This window comes from Pseudochaenichthys georgianus, chromosome 3 (genome assembly GCF_902827115.2).
Source record: "Pseudochaenichthys georgianus chromosome 3, fPseGeo1.2, whole genome shotgun sequence".
NCBI lineage: Eukaryota > Metazoa > Chordata > Actinopteri > Perciformes > Channichthyidae > Pseudochaenichthys > Pseudochaenichthys georgianus.
Genome location: NC_047505.1, coordinates 33,166,565 through 33,178,215, shown reverse-complemented (window position 1 = coordinate 33,178,215; position 11,651 = coordinate 33,166,565). Strand labels below are relative to the sequence as shown.

At 37.7% G+C, this 11,651-nt stretch overlaps 1 protein-coding gene across 1 annotated transcript; it reads left to right on the top strand.

Moving 5' to 3' along the window:
- The first annotated feature begins 1,167 nt into the window (after positions 1-1,167).
- On the top strand, positions 1,168-10,570 carry lin7c (lin-7 homolog C (C. elegans)). The gene is made up of 5 exons (XM_034110286.1): positions 1,168-1,962; positions 4,752-4,870; positions 5,061-5,132; positions 5,568-5,777; positions 6,517-10,570. Exons 1-5 carry the CDS (start codon positions 1,926-1,928, stop codon positions 6,682-6,684), a joined length of 606 nt encoding a protein of 201 aa, XP_033966177.1. The 5' UTR covers positions 1,168-1,925; the 3' UTR covers positions 6,685-10,570.
- The last annotated feature ends 1,081 nt before the right edge of the window (positions 10,571-11,651 follow it).

The following is an 11,651-nucleotide window of genomic DNA, read 5'->3' as shown; positions in this document are numbered from 1 at the left end:
AAGAGAAGACACTATAAAAAAGCAGATACAAAGCTTTACCGATTATATTCGTGTCACATTTGATGCTCATTTCATTCCTATGTTGTCAACCTAAAGGTAAGTGTGACCTCGGAAGAGATCCAGATCTGTCATTTTGAGATTTGGAAAACAAATGGCTGAAAAGAGAAAGACTTTTTCTAAACCGAGAAAAAAGATGTGCTACTTCCATGTTTTGGATCCTCCAGAGGAGGCTGATGAAGATACTGTGAGTAACTTTTCTTATCCTCCAGCTTAGAACAAGTAGAGAGTCTCTACACTGAGAAAGATGATAAGTATATACTTGTGTCCATTTTCATGAATCTCCGAATAAAATACATTTAGGTGTGTGTCATGGCCTCACAAACCAAGTCAATATAAACTAAGGTATTCTATTTGTCTACAGGAAGACAAGCAGTAGGCAGTTGTGTTTGGAGGTAATACACTTTAGAATAGAATTGCAATAATGTAATACAATTCAAACAACGTGTCTGAGCACAAACACATTCTCAGCATACAGGACAATAAATCAAACCTTTTGTTATGCAGTTTAGATAAGGCATTGTGAACTGCTCTCTATCATGAGTGTTTGCTTCTGGGTTTAGAAAACTGCCATCCAATGATCACACAGTCATTAAAGTAATAAAGTGACGAAAATGCCATTTGTCTTTGAGTCAGAATAAAGCCCATATTGTCTTTTGTGATCATAAATCATCCTTGTGAATATATCTTGCATGTAAGATGTATTTGACCCAGAGCTGTGGTGAAAGCTTAGATAAAACAATAATTAGAAGAAAATAACCTAACAATAGACCTTTTACATTTGTAAGTACAATGCATACTGCTGATCCACTAAATTTCACTTTCAAGTGTGTTGTTTCTTTGGCCACACCCCGATCAGTGATGTCACATTAGGTGTATTTCATAAACTGCGTGTCATGGTCATCACCAACCGGGGTGTGGTCAGAGGTGAATCATGCTTGCAGTTGTTTTACATGCTTATGTGCTGTAGTCTCAAGATGTGCTCCAATAAACCAGCAGAGGGCAGCAGAGAGGACATTCCTCCCAAGTGTCAGCAAAAATCCAAAGAATCTTCCGGATGGTCCCTTGTCACCACAACACAGCACATTATGTAACAATCCCTTGAGATGTGAGCGTTCATGTAGAGGTGCAGCACAGCTGCTAAATGAATGATGCACTAAAATAAGGATGTTTGTTATTGTATTTTTGTTAAATAAGGGTAGGCTATGCTATGGGATCACAGTAGGCCTACGCATCTTTACTCCCTTTTTTTCTGAATCCTGGGCAATGAGACCACAGTCTATGAATGAGACCAACAGCGGCCTGATGCAAGACGCCAAAGGACAACAACCATGCATGTCCTGTATCAAGAGTAGGCTACACACAATTACACAAACCAAATAATACTTTTAAGTTACAACTGTCCCTCTAGAGTCTAGACTAGTATCCAGAGTAGGATTTAACTCAAGGCACTAAAGGTGTAAGGATAGAAATAACTCCCATTGTCCATTTCACAAAGCCATGGGTGATATTGTAATATAACAAAAAGTATGACATATTAAACAGTGAAATGCGTACACAGAGTATTACATCAATACTTAATTACGATTGGTGAATCGTTTAGTGCCAGCGAGCATCCATTAACTACGGAATACAACCATGGATGTATTAAAGAACACAAAGTAATGATTTCCGTCTGTTTACCAACTTTACGAGCATTACCTGAACGCACCATGACACTAGCAGCTAGCCTAGCCGGCTAACTTGGCTAATCTGATTTAGCGTCTCGGCTAAACGCACGTAACGTTAGCCAGGATTACCATATTTAGTTTTCCTTATCTATCGTTTAACACAATATCTACCTGACATCAACAAACACTAATCTGAAGATGGCATCGCTTGGGGAGCCCGTGCGGTTGGAAAGAGGTAAAGTAAATTGGCTAGCTAGCGTTAGCTCAGAAATATTTGTTGTGATCTATGGAGGCATTAACCTAGCTTCGCTAGCGTTAGCCGCACTGAGCTGGTGATTGTTATTGACAGCATACTCTCGTGTTTAGTTGGCTGACTTTGCGTTAAAAATGTATTGCTGATCGCCAATGCTTGTGCATTTGCCCCATTGTGTACATCCGATGCACTACGCTGAACTAACCATCGTTTTTAAGGCTACACTGTTTTACTTAGCGCACATGCTAACTGTTATTAATGGTAACAGTGATAAGTAGCTTGTTTGATAAAAGCTCTCCGTTTTGTTGCATCATTGAGGAATCATAAGCTATTTTGCACCAGTTTAATCATCATAAGCAGGATGAGCAGGAATACATATTTATTTTACATACTTTTTTCAACCATAGTTCTCCTTTTTTCTTTACTATATTAATTGTCTTAGTGATTTCGTTCAGTACATATTAACCACTACACTCACAAACGGACAGAAATACACACTGTACTTTTTCTGCACACTATGTACGGATAAACTATAATACAATTAGACTGCACGCCATACAAAAGGGGAATTGAGATAAAAGGTATTTGGAATGTTTATCCACCCTTACAAACGGTATACAATGTTTTTAAGAATATTATTTGGTTTAAACCCTTCATCTTTAATAAGTACAATTATAATATGAGTTGGTACATTGTATGACATATACATCCCATCGAAGTTGTGGGGGGTGGGTAGTAAAACAAAGAAAAGGAAGTCTGATGGATGCCTATGATCCTGTTATATCTTCTCTGTGTACTTGATATGTCTATGGGCCCCTTAGTCTTCCATTTATCTAAATGCTAATACACCGTGGTTTTTATTTCCACAAGCCCTCACACACATGTAATGTTGATAAAGGCTGAAGTGTATATGTGATATAATGTGTTGGAGGAAGCTGAATGGAGTCTAAATCAATTGCATTAGCACAGACAACAGTGGCAGGAGAAAAATGACTGATTTCATATATTTTGAAATTATTTAGTTTTTCACATTGGAGAACGTATTTTTCTAACTGTTTCAACTTGTTTATACTTCCAAAGAAATCACAATGAATAAATAATTGCAAAAACATCCCAAACATTTCCTCCTGGTAAATTGCAAATGTAGTCCTTTTATTTTTACATTATTAGTTTAAGGGTTTAAAAGGAGCAATAATGTAACAATAACCAACAACCAGCTTAACTGAGGATAATAATAACTCTTCTTTGCATTGGCTATTTAAATAAGACAAGAACAACTATATATACAAACTAATGCTGTCAAAATTATCGCGTTAACGGCGGTAATTAATTTTTTGAATTAATTGCGTTAAAATATTTAACGCATTTAACGCATATGCAGAATGGCCCGCATCCCACCAGTGGCAGCGCCAGGGTATGGCTGGGGTAGGCTACACCCATACCAAGAAATGGCTTAGCCCCACCATGAAAAATGATGTTAAAGTAAGCAAAATAAAGTCCGCCAACTCGCGCTGAGAATTGCACAGACAGCAGTTAGTAAGATTGATTTCAGTAGCCACTTGTCTGGAAATACCGAAGACCAGAAACGGTTTTGAAAACTTTTGTCACGTAGTGATCGTCTTCTCAATAGAACATCTTTGATAATGTCTTCTGGCCAATCAGAATCAAGATAACGGTGTGATGTTGTTGCAGGAAGTCCCGACGGAGAATACTTTTGCTGTAGTACAGGGGTGCATATAACTGGTAAGCAGGTTATGTGCGTAATCTGAAATGCGTACCGTCACTTGTGTCACAAAGCGCATTTGCGTACGACAGAGTCGGTCTCCGTGTGCACAGATAGGGCTGCTGTTAACGTCGGTCTGTACAATGGAATTGTGCCAAAACTACGCCAACCGGCTGCGGAGGGAGACTCCCCCCCCCCTTCACTGGAGAACTGCGCTAAAACAGCTGATCACAACGTTCACACTCTGTGGTCACGAAGTACTCCACTAGCCGCCGCCCCCCCAGTCGACTTTCCGGAAGTACTCCCCCGTTGATAGAAATCAACACGTAATGAATTAAGACCCCACGGTTTGATGATTGATAGGTGCTCTCTTTCATTTTGACACACAGAAAAATGTTACAATAAACATGTTAAATGGATATATCCGCCTTCTTTCATTTATCTTTCCATTCCCACAACAATATACATAAAGAAATGGCATATTTTGGACATAGTTCGAATGGTGATTAATCATGATTAATTCATTTTTAAGCTGTGATTAATCTGATTTAAAAATGTTAATCGTTTGACAGCCCTAATACAAACATTAAAACAGAGTAACGGAGGAAATCGGCTCACACTTGTTTTTGTTCATGATGATGTCATTTCAACTGGTTGGTAATTTATTTTGAAAGAGCAGCTGATAATGTTTGCCCCCATGTGTGAGGTGGCAGATAATTACTCATTTGTAAAACATGATGTTAAAGATATTCTGGCAGCGTATAATTCGGTCTCATAGTTTCATTGACGGTAAATAAACAGTGGTGTAAGTTATTACAAACTCAATCTCAGACTCATTTAAAACGGGTTAATTGACGGAAATGATTGAAACATTTTAGACATTAATTGATTTGTAAGAGAAAGCAATTTCTAAACTATTCATTGTTTCTTTTCTTCCACGATTCAATTGAACAGATTGAGTTTTGACATTTGCAGAGGAGTTAATCATCATCTCCATTTGCAGATATTCCTGAAACCTTGATGGATGTGTGTGTGTTCTTGTTGACAGATATTAACCGTGCTGTTGAACTGCTGGATAAGCTCCAGAGGACCGGGGAGGTGCCGCCCCAGAAGCTGCAGGCGCTGCAGAGGGTCTTACAAAGTGAATTCTGTAACGCTGTCAGAGAAGTGAGATACTTTGTTTTTCTTATTTCTTAAACACTTAACTGTGAGATGGCCTTAGTTTACTTTCAACTTCTGGAGTTAAGCATAAGTGTTTAAAAAAGAGGGTTTGGTTGGATCTGTTTCTCTTCACCTTTTGGAAATGTGGGTAGCTGTTGCTGGGATGTGACGAAATACTGTCCAACAATGTCTTCAGGTTTACGAACATGTGTATGAAACGGTGGACATCAACAGCAGTCCTGAGGTCAGGGCCAACGCCACTGCTAAGGTAGGCCCAAGTCAAATCTAATACACATCTTTTTATGTTTAAGAAAATGTATAAAGAAAGCATATTTAGATGGTATGAAGTTGACTTTTGATTCTGTTCTGGTTTTATGTTTCAGTATTTGTAAGCAACTATGAAAAAATATTGCTTTTATTTTACTTTTTAATGGTTATTTCATAAAAAATGGTGTTGTTATTTTTTTGTAAGATGTTCTTATCCCTGCTCCTTTCCACCATGTGCTATAAAAAACAAACAGTATAAGTGTACATGTTTTGTAAAGTGTACATGTTTTTGTTTTAAAATAACTGCCATGTGTGGAATAAACAAATAAATAATAAATACATCTTCTGCTTATCTTAAATGAAGACATTTTGCTTCTTAAAGGGTGCTCTAGTTGCTTACTCAAAGGTTAAACAAAACCACTGATTTTATTTCTAGGCTACTGTGGCAGCCTTCGCAGCAAGTGAGGGGCACTCTCATCCACGTGTTGTGGAACTGCCCAAGACTGAAGAAGGCCTAGGTTTCAATATAATGGGTGGAAAGGAGCAAAACTCACCAATATACATCTCACGGATCATCCCAGGAGGCATCGCTGACCGACACGGAGGCCTGAAGAGAGGCGACCAGCTTCTCTCTGTCAACGGGGTGGTACGTTCAATTCCCTGCATCTACTCTAGGAGGTTACATTTGAAGGTTAAGCCTGACACACTCTTCTGCGGATGTTTTATCAAACTCAGCTTGTTGTAGACGAGGCATACTCAGTCCTGCCAATTATTTCTTTTATTTTTTGGCTCATCCACTATTCACAGCTGATTGTTCTCAGAATTGTAGCCGTTAAGTGTAACCATGTGTCAACAAAGCTAAGAGAAAAGATTGCTTGCAACCAAATATGGATATAAACAAAGTAGGTTTTCAAATTGGCTTTTAAATGTTTTATGTGGAAGGAAAATACATTTAACACAATTATAAGGCTTCAAGAAAACAGGGAAGGTGTTTTGTTGTGAAAAAGTGAATGCATCTAACCTTATCATCTCTTCCACAATAACCACAGCATTCAGCAATTTTACTTAATTGAAAATACCAGGATCAGCCAAATATAATCATACAAGTAATTTTGTTTATTGCTCAGTTGGTTCTCTCCATTAACATTTCCAAATTACAAACTTTTATATGGGAGGTGGAACTGTGCTGCAGAAACCTTATGTTGGAATTATATTCCCTCAAATAACTATAAAGTACTGATGTTATTGTTTCTCCCAAAGGTTGACACACCTTGTGAAAAGTGTCCACAGTTTTTAGATTATAACCCCATAAAACTGTAGACTTTACTGCAGTTTTTATGCCTCTCTGTGATAATGCTAACAGAGGGTTTCTGTGTTTCTTCCAGAGTGTGGAAGGGGAGCACCATGAGAAAGCTGTGGAGCTCCTCAAAGCCGCTCAGGGCACAGTGAAGCTGGTGGTAAGGTACACCCCCAAAGTCCTCGAGGAAATGGAGTCACGCTTTGAGAAAATGAGGTCGGCGAAGCGCCGGCAACAGAACAACTACCCCCAGTAGAATGTCTCCGTGTTGATGCCCAGCTCCCATGTCTCTCCTCATCGAGCCGTCTGGCCCGATGTTCTGGTCTCTTTATTATCTCCATGCCCCACAAAGCGTAATCATCACATCCCCACTTTGTTTTAGTTCCTACTTACACACACGGTATATTGTGCTTCTACCTTTTTAATATTCTCCATAGTTCCACTTGACACTACGACTCTAGACGAACACTAAAATGATTGTCAGTGTAGGGGGTCACTCACGCGTGTGCATTATCTTTGAATATCAATTTGAATGCCACTTTGAGTGCTTATACTACCTACACAAATCCTTTGACTGGAAAGGTAGTGTTTTTAATTATTTTATCAAAGCCACTACCAAGTGCCTCAGGGCAAACACATCTATCTTATGTACTGTGTTCACCGTTATAGTCTTCTTCTTAGTGGTTTAAAGTCAAGTACTGCTAATTAAATGCTTATGGCAGGAATTACTACATGCTTCGCATCTGTTATTATCAAAGCTCATTTCATTTCAGCATATGATAACCATGTTTAAAACCCTTTTAACTTTAAAATAAGGTGCAGTTTTATTTGTGTTGCTGCTTTGCAGGCATGTACTAAACTAAAGAGAGGCTGATAACGGTTTGAATTAGTTAGAAAGTGATAGTTGGATATCAAGGGGAACCACTGAAAGGAGACTTCTGAACAAAAATGATGGATTATCTCTAGGCTTAGCTTTTTTAGTTTTCTAATATCATACCACATTATAAAAAGCTCAGCAGGTACTGTAAGTGATGTAATGGGGTCTCTGCAACTTTTGAACTAAATTCCTGCCGCCACAGAGACGCACACTTTTACTTTTATTAAAGTAATAACCTTCATAAGCTAACATCTTGCCGTCAGCATGATATGAGATGATTCATTTGCCTTGACAGAAATCAGGAATGTACTCTAAGTCATGTTTTCTTATTTGCCGGGTAGTACAGGAAGTCAGTCACTTCACATTGTTCTTTGATCTTTGCCAGGGAAAAAGTGATAATTCTAAATGAGGAAAAATAGGATGTTTTTAATATCAAGCAATATTTCTGTCATAATAATGCCTAATGTGAGCTTTCATCATTCTGTTGATGAATGAAATGGCAGATGTGGATATTATGTCTGATAAATAGCTACTTCATATTCAGACTTTACACAGTTGTTAGGCGATAAAGCTGTAAACCTGCTGCATCGGTATGTTTTTCAGTTATTGTCTTAAACAATCTCTAGCATGTGTGTGTCAAAGGTGTGTCATTTACTTCCGTTGAACTGTTTTTTATCCTGGTAGCCATTGACAACTTTAAAGGCTTTTGGCTTTATAGAGAAATATGACACCAGTGCTGCGATAGGATCTATAGAAACCTGTTAACATTTAAATTACTTTACTTTAATGACCATGCATTCGATTCAAGGACAAGAGTAATCCCAGACATTTAAATACAGTTTTATTTATGAATATTTTCATTATTTTATATGTTATCATAACTAACAATCATGCTCCATTAAAGCCAACTTGTTAGGGGATCCCATGTACTCTATTTGTTAAATACAAACCAAACAAAACACTTTGTTACTGAATACTGCCACACTGTCGGGTGTGTTCTAATATGTGGTTTTGAGCAGGCTAATGTCATCAAACCAGAATATACTGATGGAGGAATGCTTATGTTTACAACACTTTGTTGTTATAGTTTTAAAGTGTTTTTGCAATGCATGGTTAACTGTACAGATATTCCTTCTCAAGATGTGGAATATGAACCCTTGTCTACATGCAATATGTCAATCAAACAAGTCTTCAGGTCATGCTTGTATTTAAAATATTGTATTATTTAAATAATGATGGGAAAGTAAATATAAATATCTGTTAAATTATCCATAGCATCCAAAATATCCTTTTATTCACAAAACGTTTTTCCATGGTAGCTGCAGTTACATTTACATCGCATTATGTGAACTAAGCTTTGGCTGAAAAGGCTATGCTTCTGCTGAGTCATCATTGAGTCGGGAAAGTAGTAATAGTGAATAGCAGACATTTTGTATCTAACTGATGTCCAGTTAGGTTGGATGGTGGATACATCAACAAACACATTTTCCCTTCAGTGCAGCTTTAGGGATTTTGTGAACGGTGTTGTAACTGTTTAACCTTTCTTCAGGACTCAATTCCCTTTAAATGCAGTGCAGTGTAAAATGAAGATCTGTTTGCTTCATGATCAACACAACTTATTGCCCCACAGTTTTTAGATGACCGGTTGTCTGTGTAGCTGCTTTTGGTTTAAGGTTGCTTTTTTCGTTTTGTGTTTTTGTTAATGTATCCACCATTTTATCCACCATCTCTTAACAAACAAAAATGTAGCAGCTCCGGCATAAATGATTCAATCAAATTATGAACAACTCATCAAGAGTGCTTCAGTCCTGGGTTCTCTTTTATATAGAATAGTCATATTGTTTTGCTTGAAGAATATGGTTTAAGTAAATTTAGATCAAACAAAGTGTTCTTTAGCTTCTCACTTTGTCACAGTTTCTACATAAATCCATTATAACCGTCCATTTCTAATCAAAGTCTGCTGTTCCTATACATGTCAGCTTTACCTGTGGGAACCTCTTCGCTTAATGATATGTTACTTAAATATAAGCAAAAGTGACAATACATGATGAGCTTGGGCCCATCTGTGGCTATGATCCGTGTAATGCATTGCTCCTTATGAAAAACTATGAATTTTGGACAATGTATAAAACAATACAAACACACGGTACTGCAAAAACTGAATGCAAAGTCAATTATCTATGCAAGGTCCTTTAAAAACTTTGTACGGTGCAAAATAATTGTCATTTTACTGCAGAATGTTATTGGAAATTACTGCTTTAAGCCTGTGTGGACAAATGTCTGAGTTTGGACACGCTACACTTTGATACGTTGGTGTTACATAATCTAATGAGACGTCAACAATGTTATTGTAACATGTTGATCACCACCAAGACATTGTAGTGAAGTTGTCCATGGGATATTAGCCTTGCTATCTAAATATTGATTGTCAGGAGGATAAATGTAGAAGGATAGGCTTATGTGAACATTTGGTTAGCAATATACCATTCCATAGGCTACTGAGAGCATATGTTTGTTTTGAGGCAGAACATTTAGCACAAGAGTTGGGGTGTACATAAAAGTTGAGATGTCTTAATATAATGTATAGATTGTTCCTTAATTGTGTTTTATCAAACTCTGCTTGCTAGATTCCCTGCTTGCACACATGAATAGTAAAATCAGGAAAAGATGTAATGAGACTTGGTATTGATATTGCACACGCTCCACTGAATGTCACTGACCATCGGTTGCAACATTTTGTGAGTTACCCTTCAACTTTCTACCTGTTTTCATTGTCTTTATATTGGAATGGTCAATAGAGTATTTTTTATAATAGTTTTCTTTTTGATATTTTTCTCAATTTTATAAGGGATTTTCCTAAAAAACAAATACCGGGAATAATTGGTACTTCCATTTTGACTGTGTACCAGGGCCATATCAGTGAAGCGCATCTGAGCGGCAGCGCTGATGCAGGTCTGAGATCTGCTCGTACTGTATTAACGTACAGACAGTCCTACATCAGCGCGTCTCTCCGGAGATCTCAACTGATTTATATTTTCTTTCTAGTACCAAGACCAAACTTGCAAACACTTGTGAAAACTTTGATAATGTTTTGAAATATTTTAGCCAGTGCTTCTTTAGGATTATTACCTGTATACTGTGTTGTGTTATTTTGTGTTCTGGTTTATTACATAATTTACTGTTACATTGATGTGGAATGTAAAATGTTGTGATGTAGAACACATAATAGTTGGACTAGAGGCTTAATAAACAGTGCTTACATATATGTCTCTGAAGGTCTTTCTGCATTCATTTTAGTTTTAGGCACAATAAATCACAAACAACCACCAAAAGCAGTGAAAGAGGACATGTGATCCCATCCAGTGTGAGAAAAGGGGGTTATGGGTCAAAGATGGCAATATGCAATAATAATAATTGTTTTGCTCCCAACATTTTGTTAACACACCACATTCTTTGACAGCAAATAAAACAATCGACCCTAAAATATTCAAAACATGTTCTACAATGATCACATCCCCTCACAATGAAAATAATGAGTTAAGGGCAAGACTCTTATCTACTTCAGGTTTTGTTCCAAACACAACTGAATAAAGGCTATACTCGAGTTTTCTTTCTTCATAATGACTCATATTGCTGTTTGTGGTAGATGCTTTTTTTTAATTCCGGACCAATAGCCTGCACACGACACACAGTACAAGCTCCTTTTGAAGTGGAGGGAAATGTAAAACAAATTGTTGGAGGAATGAACCCAGAGTGACCTTGAAATCTCTCAGTGATGCAAATTAGTCGCTTGTCGGCGGTGGCGCCTCCCGCTTTTTTAACGCTGATTTGGGTGACTTGTGTGATTCGTGGAGAACCGAAGAGTTTTCGTTTTCTCACTTCAAAAAAGAATAAGAAATCTAGATCGCTAAATAATTAAACAAGGGAGTGCCTGTTTTTCCTGGCCAAGGACAGGTTCATTGAACACAACACGAGTGTAACGTGTCTTCACGTAGTTATGTCTCGTCTGAAAGGAGTGTAGACGAGAGTGCTGACGGAGAGCACCGGAACGCCGCTCCAGCTCTTCAAATATTGCAGCAGTACCCATAAGGAGCCGTACACATGCCGCAGTGTTTGCGTGGCTATGTCTTTAGTTGTAAGCACAGTGGCGATCTGTTGTTATTAGCATCTGGTTAGCTAGCTATGCTAACGAATTTAAAGAGCTTTTCTATAACCAGGTGGAAGAGAGCACTCTCCTGAGAGGCTCAAATAACCTCAGTGAGGTTAAGGCACACCTTGATATGATCATTATAGTTATTAATGACAAATTAGAGACTAAATGAAAAACAGGTATAAAATACTATATG

What these genes read in the sequence shown, in the direction of transcription:
- lin7c (XM_034110286.1), top strand. Translation starts at nt 1,926, where the DNA reads ATGGCATCGCTTGGGGAGCCCGTGCGGTTGGAAAGAG. An exon ending in GCCCGTGCGGTTGGAAAGAG is followed by an intron (nt 1,963 to 4,751) that starts GTAAAGTAAATT and finishes TCTTGTTGACAG; the next exon opens with ATATTAACCGTGCTGTTGAA. An exon ending in TCTGTAACGCTGTCAGAGAA is followed by an intron (nt 4,871 to 5,060) that starts GTGAGATACTTT and finishes CAATGTCTTCAG; the next exon opens with GTTTACGAACATGTGTATGA.